General features: G+C 35.2%; 2 protein-coding genes across 2 annotated transcripts; one reads left to right on the top strand and one right to left on the bottom strand.

Annotated features, from left to right (window-relative positions):
- Positions 1–7,079: 7,079 nt before the first annotated feature.
- Positions 7,080–9,406, bottom strand: LOC143391429 (olfactory receptor 52E8-like). Its single transcript, XM_076844129.1, has 2 exons — positions 9,399–9,406; positions 7,080–8,022 (listed from the first exon to the last, which is right to left on the bottom strand). Exons 1-2 carry the CDS (start codon positions 9,404–9,406, stop codon positions 7,080–7,082), a joined length of 951 nt encoding a protein of 316 aa, XP_076700244.1.
- An 11,836-nt stretch (positions 9,407–21,242) lies between these two features.
- On the top strand, positions 21,243–22,184 carry LOC143391428 (olfactory receptor 52E8). Its single transcript, XM_076844128.2, has one exon. It carries the CDS (start codon positions 21,243–21,245, stop codon positions 22,182–22,184), a length of 942 nt encoding a protein of 313 aa, XP_076700243.2.
- Positions 22,185–22,755: the final 571 nt, after the last annotated feature.

The raw sequence follows: 22,755 nt of genomic DNA, 5'->3' as shown, positions 1-22,755 counted from the left end.
ACAGTCCATTTCAAAATCCAGATTTATAATAGTTGAAGATCTTACCCTTCTACTGCCCATCACAATGCTAAGATCACGGAGCCCATGGTGTCTTTTTCTCTGCTGACTAGTCCATTTCTCTGACTCTAGTATGCTATTAAGAGTATTGATACTTTGAACCCATTCAAACTTAAAATGGCTTAAATCTTGCTGTACCATTTGCTTTCTGGAAACCTTTAGGCAAATTCCTTTCACTTTCCAGATTCATTTCTGCAACCATATCATTGGAAACAATAAATCTAAGTAACATTGTTCATTTTTTAATGGCTGATAAGATCAATGTAAATCAAGGAAGTAGCTCACAGAGTATTCCAAAATAGTATTCATATTATCAATGCCTCCCAATATTGTATTTTCTTTTAACCCCAATGTTAACACAGTAAATCACATGGTAGCAAAAATAACAAGCTTCTTGTTAAAAGGTCTTCATCCATAATTAAGTCATCTTTGACTCTCAGATGGTGTGTATGAAGGAGGTGGGAATGATGATTGTCACATAGGAGACCAAAGAGAGAGTGTTGTTGGGCCAGACATTTATACTTATCTTTAAATCTTTATTAATATTAACATAACCCAACTTTGTTCACTTTGAGGGGAACTGTGTTCTTTCTTTCATCTCCTAAACTCCGTGGAACCAAGGCAGTTGATGAGTGTGGGTAATAATCTCTATTTAAGCACTTTTTCTTTTTTTGGTACTGGGGATTGAATCCAGGGGTGCTTAAACACTGAGCCACAATCCCAGATCATTTTATACTTTATTTTAAGACAGGATCTTGATAAGTTGCTTAGAGCTTCACTAAGTTGCTGTGGATGGCTTTCAACTTATGATCCTCCTGCCTCAGCCTCCTGAGCTGTTGAGATTACAGGTGTATATTGCATGGTTTATTTCTGCATTTTCAAGACTGAGTCATAAAAGAGGTTAGGGAGGCAGGCTCAGTTTGACTGCTGTAGCAGTGGTATCAATTTATACAGATAAAGGCTTGGAATTGGTTTCATAAAGTTGATAAAACTTGAAGAACACAGTGCAGATCAAATATTTGTCATTCCATTTGGAAATTGACATTAATCACCATTCCACCCCCAACTCAAATATATGACAGTGTCTTATAGGGGTGTCTTTCTGTCTTATATAAACCAGAGTGAGTTTAGCTGCTGGCCTTTCCTTCTGTAATATGTAAATTTGCTAGTCTGATCAATTTTCATTATTTTTGACAGTTGGTGTCAATATGATTATCTTTGTGGCATTTGGTCTACAGCAAGTGTGCTGGGTACCTGAGTATTTCTGTGTGTGTTGGCCAGTGGGTGGTGTATAATAGAAAGAAAGAGAGGGAAAGAGATAGAAATGGAGATAAAAGGCAAAGAGACAAAAAAAATTCTGCATATGTGCATTACTCATTGGTATGCCACAGTCATCAGCTGTGGACGCTGTGCAATCCTACATGCTCTAATGCATTTGTCTGTGAAGTTAATGGCAATTGGGATAACCATTTGGCAAAAGGGAGGCTCCTGTCCTTTTCTTTCATTTGTCCTTTCCTTCTCCTCTCTGTAGCATCTCGCCTGCCCTGTTCAAGCATTCTTACCTCTCACATTTCTTTTCTCAGCTCTCACTTGGAGCATATTTGCAACATGACTAAGGTTTTTAAAGATGGTGCTTGGGAGCCTCTTCAAGCCTCTGGGCCCCAAGCCTACCTGGTCACAGAGAGAAAAACTTTATAGTGAATCTAAGGAATGTCCCAGAATCCCTGAGCTTAGTCTTCAGACTCCTCTGGGTATAAACATGGACAAGGGTCATTAAGTCTCTCTAACTCTTTGTCCCCACACTACTGCATCTGCAGAGAAACACTGTACCAGATATAACCCCTAAGTGCAGGGCAGGAGATGTGCATGGAATGTGAGGAACGGAAATATTCTGATTTGGGCAGTCTGGGAGATGATGTTGAGTCAGCCCTCTCAGGAGCCCTGAAAATATTAAATTCATACAATAAAGTCTTCAAAGAATGACATCTTAGGAAACTGCCCTTGACAACTCTTCTGTTTTGTTTAGTGGAAATTTATAAATTCAGATTTAGTTTGGCTACTGTCACAATTGAGGATTCAAAGATGAAGAAGGAGTAGAACTCTGAAACAGACCCCGTAGACTCTGTGGCAGCACATGAGACCTGGTGGGGGCATCTCTGTTTATGGGCAGAGGGCATGCCTTCAGATTATGGCTTCAGCTTCTTTCAAGCCAGCGAGTCTCCTTCCCAGATTATAACTATGGTGAACATGAAGTCTCTGGGAAAATGTATGTTTAGCTCTTTTGGTTGATAGTGGAAAAAAATCTACATTTTCCTAAGAAAACCATGATATTGTCTTTTCAGGCCAGAGCACAGAAGTGTGTCCTGAGGGTGTCCCTCCTAGACGTGGTGAAGTGGACCTGATGGTGACACCAGGGCAGGCCACAGATTCTGATTTTCCCAACTAGAGCATGAAAGGGACTGATGGACAATGGAATTATTCAGCTGGTTTTTTTTTTCTTTTAAGTTTAGTCTTTTTTGAGTTGTTACCATAGAGATGGCAGTATCTGTGGTCCAGAAGAGATTCCGGTTTAATCCACTACATTCTCTTGTTCATTTCATTCATTTTAATTAATGAGAAGATTATGTTCTATTTTCCTGCCCTCCCCTCATTGAGTCCATCTTCCCTAATGTATCCCCATTTGTTTTCCCCTATTGAGCCTAACTCTATTCAGTCTATGCATAAAATTTTTCCTATGACCTCTACTTTGTCCGTGATATACAACGGAAATTTTAGGATACAATAAGCACTGTTGTTGCCAAAGTCCTTTTCTCAGTACTCAATCAGCCTTTTAAACTTTAGTTGTACTTCTTAACTTCATAATGCATATCCTTTTATTTGGTGATTCAAAGTCCTACATACAACATAACTGCTACTTATTTCTACTTCCTTTCAACCATTCCTCAATAACCAATGTTATTCTTCCATATCAGTCAAATGGATATGATCTCTGGATCTCTTGTATTTTCATATCAGTGTAAAACATTATCATACATGGACATGTGTAATTGAATTTAATGTTTTCTATCTTTCCCATTATTTTAGTGGACTGTTACTACAGTGGTGTTTAACTCACCTTATCTAGCATAATACCTTAAATGTTAGAAGTGCTCAGGCATATTGAATTACATTATTCTTGGAATATGAAAATTCCAGACCTGAGGGTCATAACACCATATATTTGTATATATCGTAATCTTGTCCTATGCCAAAAATTATTCCACTATGACTTATGGAATAAAATTTTCATGAACAGCAGTATTATTTTTGCCTTAAACCATTTTGATGCTCTATTGATTTTACTTGTGAGACAGAAAGCCGGCTATTCCCTGAGGACACTGCTTCTCTGAAAACTTTTTAGGGATTGGATGTTTTTCCACTATAACTCCTCACACTGAAAAGCCTCGAGGAAGACTTCTCCTCATTTATTCTCATTGATACCACTGGAATAATATCCACTCCTTATCTCTAAAAATCAAATCTACTTTGATACTCATGACATAATACAGTCAATACTCCTACTTCCTTGAAGACTTTGAAGTCCAATGCACTGCCGCTTTGTTGAATATTTTACCAATATAACTCTTGTTAGTTTCACTTTAAACTATGATGAAAATTTTGTGTTTCTTATGACTTCTTATATACATAAGTAAAATTTATATTATACTCCTAGAATTACATTATAAGTCAGCACGGTACCACATTTTTACTAAATATTAACACATTACATCCTGGTTAATTTAACTCTTGCTGTACCCCATCTTGTAGGCAGCTATGTAGGCTTACTATGGTTTACACAAGGATGATGACTGTTTTCATCACCATCTCCATCTTACTTAAGTCCTGTATAGGAAACCTTCATATCTCCTTGGTTGGGTACCATCAGGGAGGATTATGTAATGTGATCAATGAACCAAACTTTTGCCTCATGGTGTTTGCATTTTGCATTCTGTTACATCATTTAACTTTAGTGATATAAAAAAACAAATACAAAAACAAAAAAACAATCCAAACGAAACAAAAACTTCTGTAAAGTTAGTTGCTTAAAAAGAGTAATTCTTTTTTAACATATTTTATTTTTTAAAAAAACTATTTTTAATTTTTATTGGTGTATCATAATTATACATAATAGTGGGATACATTGTGACATATTCGTAGTACACATAATATAATTTGATCAATTTTATTTTCTAGTACATTCCTTCCCCTTTATCTTCTTTCTTCCTGATTCCCTTCTTCCATTTTCATGAGACTTCTTTTCTTTTCTTCAGTCTTCCACATATGAGAAAAAAAAATGTACAACCCTTTTGGTTCAAGATTCTTAGGGTTGGATGAGAGATAATTTCAGTCTAGGCTCTCTCACTCTATCTCTTCCAGCATTTGCTATAAGTCAAGTCATAGTTTGTCTGGATGGTGGAAGACAGTTTCATCTAACTTCCCCAGAAATTTGAGAGCTGAATGCTGGGCTCTTTCTCATTGCCCTTTGCAGTTCAGCAGGTCAACTAGGACTCACTCATGACAATTTTGGGGTTTCAAGTGCTACAGCAAGAAACTCCAATTCACAAGCTCTTTTTAAGCCTTTGTTTGCATCACATTTACTGATTTCAAAAGAAGTTATATTCCTGCCCAAACTCAAGGGGTAGGGAAATAAGCTCATCTCTTGATGGGAAAATGTTAAACATCATGTTGAAAGGGAAGTGATTCAAGGGAAAGTCACTATCCCATGGATCTAAATTGGTTTCTCATTTGGCTCTGCCCCATCTATAAAAACACTATGCATTCTTGGGTGTTCTGTGGTGCTGTCTGTCCTAAATCATGTCTGTATGTGGATGTGTTTGTTCTGTACTAAACTGTTCCACCAGTTTGCCTGTTCTTGTACACATATCCCACAACTCTGGTTAGTGAAGCTATAGAATGGATTTGGGACTGTAATAGTATAAACCCTAAAAAATTCTTTAAGATGGTCTGGCTCTTATCTTTTGAATCTATGTTATAATTTGTAAATGAAAACAAGTGGGCAAATAAACTCTCAGAAATATTTATTATATTCAATACATAACTCAAGAGGATTTAAAAATTATTGATTGTTCCACATTGTTTACCTGGTTTACCTTAAATTTTTACTTTGAGTTGAAAAGTCTGAAACATCAGTGGTTGGACTTATCATGTTTCATAGTGCTATTGAAAAATATTGTAGAAAAATAAACTTCCAACTTGGATTTCTATACCCCGAAGAAGATATTTTCTTGGGCATGGAAATTTAGTTTGGAAGTTCATTTTTCCACTATAGTTTTGGAAATATTTTACCATTTACTTTATTTAATAGTTTTTTAAAAAGATATTTGCTATTAGTTTTCTTAATGCTTCGTTGAAGATATTCTCCTCAACCCCTTTGACTTTTTTGGAAATTTTCTCTTTATCTATTTCCCAGTGGTTTTACTTTGACCCTCTTAGGTGAGTTTTTTTTTTAATAAATCATGTTTTAAATTTTTGGCTTGATTTCTTTAATAAATTTTATAATCTTCATTTAAAATAATGCTTCTAACCTATATTTTAACTCTTTTATGGCCCACGTATATGTATATATATATAACTTGATTATTTTCTAAATCTATATTGTTTTTCATATTTTCTACCAAGTTATTTCTCTAGGAATTATTATAGATGTTATTTTGATAACTCTCAGTTCATTATCTCTTCATCTAGGTATGATATGCTGTTAGCTCACCTATTGAATATGTTTTTTAAATTAATGCAATTTCAAAAAATAAAATTCTTAACTGGTTATTATTACTTTCCAGTTTATGGCTGAAAAATTTCATCTTACCATCCAATTTATTGTGTATAATGATCATAGTTCTTTTATAATCCTACTGATTTTCTTTTGAAAATTTTAATGTTGTCTTTCTATTTGATTTTTAGTTGGTAATTATTGTCCTTGATGATTATAAAATCTGTTGGACACAGTGTTTTTAACAATTACCTCAATATTAACTCTTCTCACTGAAATTGGATGATCCTCATTAATAACATTTAAAAATATTTGTTTTATGTTAAGTTAATAGAAATCACTAGGATTTTCATAGAAGTGAGTGAAATGCTGTTAATAGTGACTTCCAAAGTCCAATTTGATCTTTTCTTTTCTTGAGCAATATTCTACTTATATTATTCATTCCTTTAAAATGCTCTTTCTTGTAAATTAACATTATCTTTTCTGTTGACATTTTTGAAAGCCATGAACTTATTATTTATTTACTTTGTCCATTTTATATACTTTATTATATTAAACTTTCCATACTCCAAATTTTTTAGGATTATTTACAATTTGTTTTCTGTTACCATCCATTTTCTTTTGAAGTTCATGAATAGTGTTCGTTTTTTTCTTAAACATTTTGATGTTAAAATTCATCCAGTTAAAAACCTGTACACAAATAAATAAATATTCATTCTTGCTCTCTCTGTAATGTGTGATTAAACTCCCTCATATCTTCCTCTGTATGTGAATTATCACTACCCAAATTCCAGTTCTCCTGTCAGTGAGTAAAATTTATATTATATTCCTAGAATTACATTATAAGTCAGCACGGTATCATAATTTTAGTAAATATTGACAAATTACATCCTGGTTAATTTAACTCTTAACTTTACCTCTAATTAAATATCTCTATGAAGGAAATTTTGTTATTACCTTAAAGAGATCGATAGTCAGATAGTTCTAATAGTATGTTCTTCCCTCAATGAATTCAAGTTCTCCTCCTACATGGCATATTCTGCGTTAGGATTCAATAGAGAATATGTACTCACACACAAACACACGTCTCCAATAACTGTGGTCAATATCTCATATATATGTATTTATGTATATCTAATATGTATATTCAATTGAAGGTCAAATTGACAAAAGAAATTTCTTTATTAATTTTTATCATAAATTTCAGTCTTTTATGTCTTTGGCTTCCATAACCTAAATAAGTTACTCTAATTCAATCTTTTGTAGCAAAGAGACTCTTCACCCGCTCCTGGATCTGCTTGGTTCTGATCCCATAAATGACTGGGTTGAGGGCAGGGGGGATGACTACATAGAGATTAGCCAGGAGGATATGGATATACTGGGGGATGTTTTGACCAAAACGATGAGTGAGGAAGGAGAAAAGAGCTGGGCCAAAGAAGGCTAAGATGACACAGATATGGGAACTGCAGGTGTTGAGAGCCTTCAGGCGCGCATCTTGGGAAGGGAGGCGGAAGACAGTGCATAAAATTTTAGCATAGGAGATGATGATTAGAAGCACATCCAGGAACAAGATAGAAATATTTCCTAGACCATAATAGACATTGGTATGGATGCTGGCACAAGCCAGACGTGCCACTCCCATGTGCTCACAGTAGGTATGAGGGATGATTCTATGCCCACAGTAAGGCAGCCTCAGGAGGAGAAAAACGATAGGTGCAATCATGCACAAGCTTCGCAGAACTATGGCCACAGCAATCACCCCAATGATTTTGTTGGTGAGGACTGCGGTGTACCTGAGAGGGTTACAAATAGCCACATAACGATCAAAGCCCATAGCCAGAAGTACAATGCTCTCCATGACTGTGAAAAAGTGCACAAAAAACACTTGAGCAACACAGCACCCAAAACACAGCTCCTGAAGGTTGAACCAGAAGATGCCCAGCATCTTGGGGATGGTAGCGGTAGAGAGACTCAGGTCGATCAGAGACAGCATGGCCAGAAAGTAGAACATGGGTTGGTGGAGCCTAGGATCAGTCCAGATCACAAACAGAATGACAAGGTTTCCCACAAGAGCAGTCAGGTACACGACACAGAAAGGAAAACCAAGCCAGACCTGTGCAGCCTCCAATCCTGGAATTCCCAAGAGCAGGAATGAGGAAGGGTGGGACTCAGAGGCATTGGGAGAAGACATTCTCCTGCAAGCTGAGGGCGGTCATGGCTTTAAAGATTGCTGCCAGTTCCCATTGGGCAGTGCCTCCAGACTTCATTGAACTCTACAAAATTCAAAACAATAAAAGGCCATGAACAGAGGATTGATAATGGGAATATATTTCTCTAAAGGGCTTTGATTATTTTTCTTTCCTTTGACTCTCCATAAATAATCCAGTGACATTCCTTATTTGTACTGGACGTGGGAGAGGATGAGCAGCTGATTAGAAGCCAACACCATACCTCTTCTAAAATTATGGGTTCAGAGTAGAAAATGTGCTTACTCCCCTCTTATTCAAGAAAAGAACATTATAAAGGATAAGAAAACTGATGATAATGATCACTACCACAATATATCAGCTATGATTAATTTGACATATGCTATTTTTCTTTGCATCTGATGTCATTTACATGTATCATCTTGTTTAGTTCTCCCCAGGATTCCCTGACACAAAATACTACCAATCTGCTTCTATGGAAGAGAAAGCTTTCGATAAATTTATTAAATTCCCATTTGTTTGGAAGTTAATAAGCAGACGAGTCCAAGATTTGGAAACAGTTTGAACCTAGGGTATGTGACATTGATTTGGATCTGACTGTGCAATACTTGCTAATGGAAGTAGTGTTAGAAAGATAAGGCCTGAGGAGAGTAAAAGGATCTAAAACAGACAAAACTTCCTCACAGAAGAGTAAGTCTGTAAGATTTACACTACAGGGTTTTGAGCTTTCTATGAAACTGTGTTAGTGTACCTATTTCCAAAAAATTAGAAAAAGAAAGAGTGGAACAAAACAAAACACGCATTCGCCCCCAAGTATTAGTAAATATTGCTGAGTGTGGTGGCTCATGCTGGTAATCCACAAAATTTAGGAGGCTGAGGCAGGAGGATCACAAGTTGAAGGCCAACCTGAGCAACTTAGTGAAACCCTGTTTCAGAATCAACAATAAGAAAGGCTGGATTGTCCCTCAGTGTTAGAGCAATCCTGGGTTCAATCCCCAGTGCTGTTGAGAAAGAGAGGGACATGGTAGGAGAGGAGGGTGAGTGGAGGAGGGCATTATATTATGCATGTTGTTGCATATATCGAGGTTAATTGATACCACATGATCAAAAGCCTCCTCCCCAAATCCTTTTTGACATGACCAGTCCCTATCCTAAGACTTGGTATTTCCAATCCCCACTTAAAAAAAGACACTTCTACCAAGTGTGGTGTAGATTACAGCCCAGGAGCCAGGAGTAAAGGTTAGAACTCTCTTAGGGAAAAGCCAAATTCTTTATTATACATTTGCATATTTGGTTACAAAGCTATCATTTTTCACTGCTATATCTAATCATTTTACCTCATTCCTTATGTGGGGCCCCTGGACTCAGTCATAAATTCAGATCTCCCAATAATCAATTTTGGGTTCAGTCTAATCCCTTTGAAGTGTGAAGAGACACCAGCAGCTGATCACCAGTTGCACCCTTTTCTTTAGCAGGGTGTGTGTGCAGTCATCTAACTGCAAAGACTTCAAGTTCATCACTTTAGCTTTTGCTTACTATGTTTTTAAAAAATCAATTTGTGTATTATTCATTCTATGTCCATAAAGGCAATATGTGCAGAAAGAATGAGCAAAATACAGGCTATTTATGTGTGACACCAAGGCATGGGATAGAGTCTTAATTCCGTTCTGAGCTTTCTGACTTTAGATAAGTTACATCATCTTCTGAATTCTGGTTTCATATATAAGTTAGCATAGTACTATTTACCATAGTATTGGGTGGGGTAAATGAGGTCATGCATGTTTGAAATATTGTAGGTGCCCAGCAAGGATATTTTTCCCTTACTTCTTCCCAACTTATTCTTCCCTCTCTCTTCCTAGATCACAAATATGATATGTGACTTTTCACTTCCTAAACCAGTATGCTAGACTCAATTTTTGTGAGTCCAAATTCCAAGTCTAAACATACACTGCAAACACTTACCACGGTTTCCTCCTCTGTCTCAGGGAGTCATGTAACAACTGTGCCTTCAGTTCATGTATATATATGGTTGGAAAAAAATCATCAGTTACCTTCAAAGTGTTAGTAAAGTTGGGGTAGGGGGATAGTAATTAAGTCTCTAGGTGCCAGAGAATCTCCTGTTCAAGTGAATAGTAATTCCCCCTTGTCATTACATCAGCTAAAGAGAACCTTTAGGGAAATCTCTAAACATTCTGACTCTGACTCAGTCAGTTGTCAGTTCTTGTTATTGCACATAATATTTATGACAAGACCCATTTTATCTTTTGCTCTCCTTTCTGAACTTTCTGTCAGTTTATGAACTACTTGGAATAATCCTTTGGGAACTGTTGGATATTTATATAATCAGTAACTATTTTCTGTTTATTTTCACAAAAGGCATATGATATCCAATTTGCTATTTAAAAATTTACAATTTAGTGGAATTTTTTTTCATTTTGCAATTATCAATGTTATTTAGTTCCAAAAAGCTTTCATTACTCTAAGACTAAATGCTATATCCATTAAGCAGTCACTACCTTTCTTCCTTCCTATCATCTTCTGAGAACCACTACTTCTGAATTCGCTTCTGTGAATTTTCTGGTTTAGCTTATTGTGGATGGTTTATAAATGGAGTCATGCAATATGAGCCTTTTGTGTGTGTCTTCTTTCACTTCACCTAATAATTTCAGATTACATACATATTATAGCATAAAGCAATATTTTTCCATTTTAATGTCTAGTTAGTATTCATTATGTGGATATATCATATTCTATTTATACATTCATCAGTGGATGTATATTTGCGTTGTTTCCAAATTTGGGCCATAATAAATAGTGTTTCTATAAATATTTTTTGCACAAGTTTTTATTTGAACTCCTGTTTCTAAATCTTTTGTATATACACAAAAGTGGAATTTGGGGTCTTATAATTCTGCTTGGCTTTCTGAGTAAACACCACATTGTTTTCTATAATGACTGCAAAGTTTACATTCTCACAATGTGTGAGGGCTTCTACTTCTCACATCCTCTCTAAGGTTTGTTATTTTCCAGCTTTTAAAGTTGCAGCAATCCTAATGGTTTCTCACCGTGTTTCAGATGTGCATTTCCCTAATGACTAATGATATTGGGCATCTTTTAAAGGGCACTAGGACATTTTTACATCTTCTTTAAAGAAATGTGTATTGAAGACATTTGCTTGTATTTGATTGTTTATTTTAGAATTGCTAAAGTTGTTTATTTTACATTCCTGAATTGTAAGAATTCTTTGTATATTCTACTGTTAGGTTTTATACGATATATGACTTTTCAATAATTTACCTTATTTTATTGATTTTATTTTCACTCTTTTGGTAGCAGTATCTGTTTGATCCTGAAGAAATGCAACTTATTTATTTAATTGCTTCATTTCTATAGTCCTGCTTAAGAAGCCAAATCTGAGGTCATGAAGATTTATTCCTATAATTTGTCCTAAGAGTTTTATTATTATATTATGTTTAGGTTTTGATCTAGTTTAACTTAATCTTTGTATATAGTGTGGGATATCTAGTTGTGTTTGTATCATTTGTTGAAGAGATTATTATTTCTTCCAGGGAATGATTATGGAAGCATTGTCATAAATATATGAGTTCATTTCTCCATTCACAATTTTATTCCATTCATTTATGTATCTGTTTCTATACTGACACCACACTTTTTAACTTAATTTTAGTTTACTTATTTTTTTTGTTATACAAAACATTAGGATTCATTTTGACATAATCATAAAAGCCTGGACTATAATTTGCGCTACTTCAGTCCCCAGTACTTTTCCTTTTTCCTCCCTTCCTCTTTCCCCTGTTCTCTTCCCTCTATTGATCTTCCTGCTATTTACATATATATATATATATATATATATATATATATATATATATATATATATTTTTTTTTTTTTTAATTGGTGCCTTGTGGATATACTTGATGGTGAGATTCATTGTAGTATATTTATGTATGTACATAGAAAGTGAGGTCAGATTCATTCCACTGTACTTCCCTTATCACATTCCTCTTACCTCCCCCTCAATTTCCTTTTTCTACTCCACTGATCTCCCTTCTATTTTGATTGGATGCTCCTTTTTTTCTTTTCTCTTTCTTTTCCTCTATCTCTTCTCTCTTCTTATTTTAGACTAGCCTCTGCATGCCAGAGAAAATATTCTACTTTTGATTTTTTGTGACAGGCTTATTTCACTTAGCATCAAAATCTCCAGTTCCATACATTTACCAGTAAATGTCATAATTTCATTCTTCTTTATTGCTGAGTAATACTCCATTGTGTATATACACATACTGCGTTCTCTTTATCCACTCATATGTTGAAGGGTTGTTCCCATAGCTTGGCTATTATGTATTGTCAGCAACACACTTTTTTGAGAATTGCAGCTTTGGAGGATGTTTCAAAACTGTGATTCCTATAAAATTGTTTTTAGTTTTCAGATTATTTTAGCTGTTCAAGGGCTTTGCTGTTTAATGTAAATTTTAGGACCAGCTTTCCCATTTCTGCAAAAATAAAAATAAAACAACTTTGATATTTGGGGAATGACTGTACATTTTATATAAAATCCCTTTGGGTAGAATTGCCATATTAAAAGTATTATCTCCTGATGAATGAATACAAAATGTCTTTCCAGTGATGTTTTGTAGTTTTCAGTGTACAAGTTTCACACTTTCTTGGTTAAACTTGTTTTTAATTGTTTTACAATGTTTGATTTCATTGTACTTGGAAATGTTTTCTTAATTTCAGTTTTGAAATTTTCATTACTAGTGCATAGAAATACAACTGATTTCTTCATGTTAATATTGTATTGTGTAACTTTCTTGAATTTTTAAATTAATTAACTTGAATATATTTTTTATAATTTTCTTTTTTGGGGGGAGGGGCATACCAGGGATAGAACTAAGGGCCTCTCAACCACTGAACCACATACTCAGCCCAATTTTATATTTTTTTAGAGACAAGGTTTCACTAAGTTGCTTAGCACCTTGCTTTTGCTGAGGCTGGCTTTGAACTCTCGATCATCCTGTCTCAGCCTCTTGAGCTGCTGGGATTATAAGGTGTGTGCCACAGAGCCTGGCTCTAATTTTGTAATTCTAAGATTATGCTACCTGCAAATAGAGACAGTTTACTCCTTTCTTTACAATTTTAATGACTCATTTCTTTTTCTTGTCTAATTTGTCTGGCTAGAAATTTCAGTACAGCTGGGTGCAGTGGTCCATACCTGTAATCCTAGTGCTTGGGAGGCTGAGAGGAGGATTGCCAGTTTAAAGTTAGCCTCAGCAATTTAATGAGGCACTAAGCAACTTAGCAAGACCCTGTCTCAAAATAAAATATTAAAAGGGCTGGAGATATGGCTCAGTGATTAAATGCCCCTGGGTGCAATCCCTGGTTAAAAGAAAGAAAGAAAGAAAAAAATTCTAGTACAAGGTTAAATAGCAGTGCAGAAAGCAAGTATATTTGTATTTTTTCTGAACTTAGGGAAAAGTTTACTTTTCCCCTTGAGTATTATCCATTTACTATAATGTGAGCTTTGAGGTTTTCATAACCTTTATATGAGGAACTTTTCTTAGATTCTGATTTTGTTGAGTATTTTTATCATGAAAAGATGTTGAATTTTGTCAAATGCTTTTTCTGCATCAACTGAGATAGTAATTTTTCCTTTATTCTATCAACATGGTTTATAGTGTTGATTGACTTTTCTATGTTGATTTCCTCTTGTAATTTTGCTTGATAATTGTGTATAATCCTAAAATATGCAGTTGGTTTGGTTTGCTAAGGTTTTTTGAGGAGTTTGCATCAATATTCATAAGAAGTATTGTTCATTTTGTTATTAAAAGAATATGGACATTCTAAAGTGTAACCATAAAATTCACTAAGTTTGTATCTGTATCTCTGTGTGTGCATGTCTGTGTATGTGTGTGTGTGTGTGTGTGTGTGTGTGTGTGTGAGAGAGAGAGAGAGAGAGAGAGAGAGAGAGAGAGAGAGAATGAATTTGAAGAAGACAACTAAATGAAAAGATATACTATGTGATACTATATACATGAATTGGAAGCCTTAATATTTTTAAAATGTCCACACTTCCCCAAGTTATCTACAGAATCAATGCACACCCTTTCAAATTTTCAATGTCATTTGTCACAGAAATAAAAACAATATTAAAAATTTTGCATGGATTGAAGAAAGATCCCAAATAACCAAAATAAGCTTGAGCAAAACCAAACCAAACCAAACCAAAACAAACAAAACAAAACAAGACAACCCTGTAAACAAAACAAAACAAAAAGCTATGGGCAACTTACTACCTGATTTCAAAATATGCTACAAAGTGAAATAAATGAAACAGCATGTTACCAGTATAAACAGAGACATATAGACCACGGAAATAGAATGGGGAGCCTGCAGAGAAATGTATGTAAAGTCAATTTATCTTCAGGAAAGTTTCCAAGAACACGTAGTGGAGAGGGGACAATCTAATTTATTATGTTGGGAAAACTGAATATTCACATGCAGAAGATCAAAATTGGAGCTGTGCCTAATGTCTTTTAAAAAATTCAACTCAAAGTGGATTTAAGACTTCAACAAAAGACTTGAAACTGTAAAAATCTTAAAAGAAAACAGAGAAGACGTTTCTTGACATTAATTTTTTAATTTTTTTGTATATGATCTCAAAATCTTGGCAAAAAAGCAAAAACAAAAAACAAGGAATTGCATCAAAGAAAACTTCCGTGCAGCAAAGGAAATAATCAACAGAATGAAGATATAACCTTTGTCATGGAAGAAAGTATTTGTAAACCAAACATCTTATAAGGGGTGAAGGTACAAAATATATAACTAATTCAACTCTGTACCAAGAAATCAGACAACTTGCTTAAAAATAGACAAGGACCTGAATAGACATTTCTTAAAGGAAAATGTAGGTTAACAATGAGTAAGTGAAAAAAGAATTAACATCATTAATCATCAGGGTAATGCAGATTAAAACAAAAATGAGATAGTACCTCACACTTGGTGGAGTGGCTATTATCAAAAAGAAAAAATATGAGTGTTGGGTAGCATATGGGGAAAAAAACTCTTCTACACTGTTGGTAGGAATACAAATTCGTTCAGCTGTTATGAAAAGCAGTGGGGGTCCTCAAAAATTAAAATTGAAGTACCACATATAATTAATCTAGCAATCTTATTTTAGAATAAGACAAAGATCCCTGTTCGCTCATGCTCACTGCAAAGTCAAATTAGGCAAGACATGGAATCAACCTAACTTGACTGTCCATGGATGGACGAATGGGTAAAGATGTGTTCTTTATATTCAATAGAATATTATTCTATCTTACATAAGAAGAAAATCATTCATGACAACATAGATGAGCATGAAGAAAATCATTCCAAGTAAAATAAGTCAATCACAGAAAGGCATGCATGGTCTTGTATGCATAAAAATGTCTTTTTCATAGAAGCAGAGAGTAGAACAACAGTTGCCAGAAGCTGTAGGGTGATGATGAGGAAATAATGTTCAAAGGTCATGAAGTTTCAGTTAGACAGTATAAATAAGTTCTGGAGATCTGTTTTACAGCATGGTAACTAATGTGGCATATGTGAAAATCCTTGAGAGTAGGTGTTACAGTGACAGGTTAATTAGCTTGATTCAATTATTTTGCAATGTATACATACATCAAAGCATCCCTGGGACACTATTTCTATTTAACATACTCTAATTTTAAACTGATAAAAGTAAAACAAAATAAATGACTTTAATCAAAATTTTTCATAGCAAACTCTTATTATCCTTTATAATGTTTGATGTTGCTATTTTTTGTCTCATTTTTTTAAAAAAAATCACTAATCACTATTGCTAAAGCTTTTTAATATGGATAGTCTTTCAGGAAAACCACTCTTTCTTTTTTTATTGAGCTATTTGTATTGTACTTCACTAGTTTATTCTCCGTTGTTCAATCCCTTCTACTTTTGTTGTGTTTGATTTTGCCATTTTTGTTTACTTACAATTTCAGCATTTCTTCTTGCCATCTGTATGAATTTAAAGGACACTCTTTACTCTTTGTGCACTGTGCACATCATTCCGTGCACATCACACTGGTTTTTATGAAACAAATGCTTTTTCAGTATCTAATGGGTAAATGTCTGCTGTCAGTGAGATAGAGGGAGAAATACCAGGCTTTATTATTATAGAAATCAGATCACCATATCAGAAAGAGGTAAGTGGTTAATCTATGCAAAAGAAATCAAAAGAGAGTAAAAAAAGTCTTTGACTGGACATTGTACATTGAGTCGTGAGACAAGGTGGCCTAGTAGATATCACTTAGGAAATTTGAAGCCTAAAATATGTACTCCAGTGAATGCAGACGCCTCTCTTTTGAATTTATCTGGATTAATTTATAACTTTATAAAGAATTAATTAAATGAACACTTAATTTCAGACACTCATAGCAACTGAGGATAAACTCTTGAAAAGCATAAATATTGTATCTTTTTCATAAAGCTAATGTTTTAGTTGGAACATGTAAAAATTTTAAGAATATATAATTTCTGATAGTGAAAATGTTTTAAATAAACTAAAGCAGGCAATGTAACAGAGTTGGGAGGAAGATGAGTTTTGCTGAGTGCTCAGGGAAGACTGTGAGGAGACCTCTGAGCAGATACTGCATGAAGCAAGGCCCCTGAGCACCTTAGAGAAGCGTGCTCCAGGGTCACACAGAATCCCTGAACAAAGAATGCGCTTAGAGTATCTGCGGAGCAGCGTGAAGTTTCATGTGCCTATAGTGGAGAGGACAGAATGAGTCCTAGGTGATGTCTATGTAACCAACATCAAAGAACGAGCGGGCCATCTTAAGGGGTTTTGATTGAATAATTCAGAAAATATAGGGGGAAATGAAGGGAAAGGAATGAATAGATGACCAGAGACCAAATCAACAACAACAAAAAACATATCAAAGAACTTTTTAAGTGGAAAATTAAATATTCTCTTAGAACTAGAGACAATGGGGGCAAGTATAGATGGGGGTTAGGGTGTGGGAGAGAGAAAGTGAGAGAGAGAAAACCAAGGATTGGATAGGAAGATGAGGACAGATATCCAACTGTTTCCAGGAGCTTAGCGATTTGATTTGGAAATGAGAAATCAAACATATCCTATCCATGTTGATAGAGGAATTGAAAGCAAAAGAGCAGTAATAAACTCTTGCCTTTTTGTTTCAGTATAAGTAGAAAGAGATTGAGCATAATTCTCCAGAGTTTATTAACTGAACTCTATCAAGGTCCCCAAGGTACTCTGCCTCCCATCTCAGGGGAAACAGGGCTAGAAGAAAAACATAAATACCCTCTATTCAGCATGTTAAGTGGTGTTCCCCAAGAATACGCCGAGGGTTGTTTCTTAGCAATTTGGAGATCAAGGTAAGTTATATCAAGGTTAGACTGTGAAAAATAGCAAAAGGAATGGAGAAAGCTTCAGCTAAGCTACTAGGGAGAGAAGAGGAAAGGTGGAGGTATAAAAATAAGATGAAGAAGGAATGAAAATCCATACTCACACTTATACCTATGCGCCTACCCATACTTATATGTATGACGATGTAAAGTCTACATGTAAAACTAAAGGGAGAAACCTCATGAGGAAGGACTTAGGCCAATATATATTGCATCAATTTAATTATTGTTTCTGACTCTGTAAACATATGCACACAGAGAATAAACAAGAGTCAAGGACGAGATTTCTTTTCCAGATTTCTTTTCCTGGTACCTCCACATGCCCTCTCTCCTTCTTCTCTCTCTAATCCCTTCTCTACTCTATTAGTTTCCTTTCTATTTTCATGAGAATCCTCTCCCCTTTTTTTTTCTCTCTCTCTTCTTACTTTCTGCCTATGAAAGAAAACATTTGACCCTTGACTTTCTAAGTCTGGCTTGTTTAACTTAGCATAATGTCCAGTTCCATCCACTTCCCAGCTAAATTCATAATTTTATTCTTCTTTATGGTTGAATAAACTCCATTGTGTGTATATATCACATTTTCTTTTTCTATTCATCTGCTGGCAGTCATCTAAGCTGTGTGAATATACTGCAATGAATTACATGCATAATGTCTATTATTATAATGCACTAAGTGAGATAACAACAGAAGGGAGACCAGTGAAGCAGAACAAGCAGATTTGGGAAGGGAAGACAGGAGGGAAAGGAAAGGTACTGGTGAATGAGATTGGTCAAATTATATGTATGTGTCAATATGGAAAAATAAATCCCACTATTATGTGAAATTACAATGCACCAACAAAATAAAGAGTCAAGGACTGTTCCAAGAACTGTACTAGGTATAAAAAAGATGATCCAAAACATGTTTTTAAAGCAATGAAAACAAATATTTAGCCCTGAGGAATAGACTGTTGTGAAATAGGACCCAGGGCTAGACAATAAACATCTAAGAAAGAGGGAGAATTTGTCTGATTGCAGGATGGCCATGAGTCTGCAAGATGAGTGAAGGTGAGAGAGAAGGTGGCATTAGCTCTTCTCTTTATGCTATCAGTTCTAGGGCATGTGGATGTCTATGTGGATGTCTGGAAACCAGGGGAAATTAGTGGCCTGAGAAGGAGGTACATTCACAAAATGGTGATAGACAACTGGATAGAATCCCACATGGAACTCTAGAGTGAGTGAGTGAATCAAATAATAGGAATGGGCCATGTTATATTTGAACCTAGGACAGATCAGAGAATATACGAATATATGTTGAAATAACAGATCAGTTATTCTACTCCTGGGTATTTCTCCTAAAGAATTAAAGTTGTCCATACTACAGTGATACATACATACCCATGTTTATAGCAGCATACTCCATAATAGCCAAACTATGGAATCAGCCATCATTAAATGAGTGGATAAAGAAGATATGATATACATGCACAATGGACATAAAATGAAATTTTTTCATTTGCAGGAAAATGAGTGGAACTTGAGAGCATTATGTTAAACAAAATAAGTCAGACTCAGAAGGTCAAGCGTCATATATTTTCTCTCATGTGGAAGATAGAGAAGAAAATAGAAAAGAAAGGTGGGGAAGGATCTCAGAAAAATCCGAGGAAGATCTGTATAGTAGAGGAAAAGGAGCTGGGGGAGAGAGGAGGAGGTGGAAAGGGAAAATACGGGGGAATAAATTGGTCAAATTACATTGTTATATTGTGTGCATGTATGAATATGTAATGACAAATTCCACCATTATGTGCAACTATAATACTCCAACAAGACAGAGGAAAAAAATCAGTATACATTTATAGGACGGTTAAATGATCAGTTGCTTTGATAAATGTTTATAAACTTGGAAAGGAAGTTGTTCCAGAGAAGATGGAAGGACCAATTTTTAAACTCTCCTGAAAATCCTCAGAGATAAGTAGGACAAGTTTTCATGGGATTTACTCATATTTTATTTTCTCGGTTTCAGCTCTAGGGAGCCCTTGAGAGTGACCAAGACACCAGTGAGTTGATTCTGGTCATCAGTCTATGAATTCTCTGGATAAGGTCATTGAGAGGCTGAAAGATTCCTTTTTATGTCCTGAAGGGACACTGTACTTTTTTGTCCACTTTGTCCCACCTCTAAACTTAACAACCTCTGTGCATTTTTCTACTGTAGATCTTTCAGCATATTTTTTAAAATTTATACTACTACACAGTGGTGCTCCTTGAGGGTATGTGACCAGCTTTATTCAAATTGCTGGATCAGTGCTGATACTCAGAGAGCTTCTGACATATTTGATGGAATAAATTATGAAAGATACTTCTCCATCCCCTACCTTGTGTATTCTCAACTAATGAAAACAGAAGAATTATAATCTTATCTCTTGTAGTTTCACATTATAAAATTGAGGACTTATCTTCTCCCTCCTTAGCACTAGTAAGCCCAAGTCCCTCCACACCACCCTGCTCTCTCTCTCTCTCCCTCTCTCTCTCTCTCTCTCTCTCTCTCTCTCTCATACACACCCACACCCACACCCATATACACACACACTCTCTCTCTCTTCCTAACAGAATTTCCAAAATTTTTAGGTTTTGTATCATTTTGGTTAATCTACGTACGCTTCAAATGGACACTTTTAGCAAGGATTTGTTCTGTAATAGAATTAAAGTTGGATGTACTGAAATTCATATTTTTCATAGGTGTTTTGACTTCTCCTAACATTTGTGTATTCTTAAATTGAATCAAATCTTTCTGTGCAATTGTACACATCACATTCAATCATTATTAGGACAACTAGCTTTCCACAGATAAGTTCACTGGAAAGAACATATTCCTTTCTTGCTTCAATTTTTTAATTTACTATAGGTGCAGAATTTATTACAATACAGACATCTATAATGACGTAAGAGCTGTGATGGAATTTATGCAGGAAAACAACCTGTAGGTTTTTACAGAACTGCTTCTTCCTCATGAATAGAAGACTGAGATATATTTGGAAATGGTATAACTCAAATATTTAGTCTTCCTTCCATCAACTGGCCTTTATTTGGTCATTTTCTTTATGAGATGTATTTCAAACACTGACTAAATGATAGATTTTTATTTATTAAAATAGCCTCTTAATTCATATTTCATCCTAATTGCAAAATACTCTTTGCCACACATTTCTTTCTCCTTGTCTTTGTCTGTTTTCTAAATCTGATGAGTAATATTTTTCAAAAACAAGCTATAATGAGAAAGGAATTATTTATTTTCTGAAACATAACATTGAAATTACCTGAAGTTCTGTCTCTTTTTAATCAATTTGTATGTTTCTAAAAATCTTAAGTGAGAAATTCCATGCGAGATAAGAAATACCAAGAGAAACAGCAAGCATATTAAACAAAAATATACTTATATAACACTATGAGGTGCACAGACCTGACACTTAATATTCCCTGTTAATTCTTGTTACACTCCAGAGTGTTCAGCAGGCGTCCCTCTGCCCTCTCCTCTTTAATCGGTCTTTGTCATCAGATAAAGCAACAGTAGAGTAAGGAAGATCCTATTACTTGTCCCATATAATTCTCATGAGATATAAGCAGAGACTGAGAAGTATTTTATTTATAAATATGAATAAAGTAAGATTAAAATGTCATTTTACATTGGACTAGGTATCTAGACAAAGCAAGAAGTGGAGCAAGAATCACTAATGGAAAATCAGTAATTATCTCTGGCATACACAAAAGGCTACTTAAGACAGAAAAAAAAATGTCTATGCCTAATGACACCCAATTCCATCCTTCTTCATTCCTACTGGTGGGCATCCCAGGACTAGAAGATGTGCACATCTGGATTGGACTACCCTTTTTCTTTGTGTATCTTGTTGCACTCCTGGGGAATGCTGCTGTCTTATTTGTGATCCAGACTGAGCACAGTCTTCATGAGCCCATGTACTACTTCTTGGCCATGTTGGATTCTGTTGACTTGGGCTTGTCTACAGCCACTATCCCTAAAATGCTGGGCATCTTCTGGTTCAATCTTGGGGAAATATCTTTTGGAGGCTGCCTTTCTCAGATGTTCTTCATCCACTTTTTCACTGTCATGGAGAGCATCGTGTTGGTGGCCATGGCCTTTGACCGCTACATTGTCATTTGCAAACCCCTTAGATACACCATGATCCTCACCACCAAAATCATCAGCATCATTGCAGGTATTGCTATCTTGCGAAGCCTGTACATGGTGGTTCCACTGTTATTTCTCCTCCTGAGGCTGCCCTTCTGTGGGCACCATATCATCCCTCATACCTACTGTGAGCACATGAGTATTGCCCGTCTGGCTTGTGCCAGCATCAAAGTCAACATTATGTTTGGTCTTAGCAACATCTGTCTCTTATTATTGGATGTGTTTTTTATTATTCTCTCCTATGCAAGGATTCTCTGTGCTGTCTTCTGCCTGCCTTCCTGGGAGGCTCGGTTCAAAGCTCTCAATACCTGTGGCTCCCATATTGGTGTTATCTTATCCTTTTTTACACCAGCATTTTTCTCTTTCTTGACACATCGTTTTGGCCATAATATCCCCCAGTATATTCACATTTTCTTGGCCAACCTCTACGTGGTTGTTCCACCAGCCCTCAATCCTGTAATCTATGGGGTCAGAACCAAGCAGATTCGGGAACGAGTGATGAGGATTTTTCTCAAGATAGATCACTAGCCAATTGGAGGTTGGAGGGTTTGTTTTAGAATTTGTTTCCTCTATTAGAATTTGTTTCCTCTATTATCCAAAGTAGAGTTATTTTATATATAATCCAGTAGAAAGGAAGGAGATGGAGGAGAATCTTGTAATCGACCATGTTATTTGACTGTGAATTGAAGCTTTTTCCTTTGAGAGTAATAGTGAGAATATTGTAATTTATATAAAAATCTACTTTTACAAGTACTTTCATTAATATTGTTGCATCCTCAAGATACTCCTATAAATCATATATCATTTTCTACACTTTTTCAATGAATATATTAGTGTCTTAGAAAGCCAATTAATTTATTCAAATTTTGTGTTAGTGGGAAGTAGTTATTTAACTCAAGTAAGTTTCTCCAAATTGTAATAATTTGTTTTATTCATTCCAGGGAGTCTCAGAATTTAAGACAATACAGAATGAAAGTACTAATTTCAGAGAAATCATGAAAAGATTAAGTGGCTGCCAGAATTTTTAAAATAATAATAGCTTACCCTAACATGGCATATCAATCTACTGTAAATCTACAATGTAATATATATGTATATA

Source organism: Callospermophilus lateralis, chromosome 2, assembly GCF_048772815.1.
Source record: "Callospermophilus lateralis isolate mCalLat2 chromosome 2, mCalLat2.hap1, whole genome shotgun sequence".
Taxonomy (NCBI): Eukaryota; Metazoa; Chordata; class Mammalia; order Rodentia; family Sciuridae; genus Callospermophilus; species Callospermophilus lateralis.
This window is presented reverse-complemented; position numbering and strand designations above follow the sequence as displayed.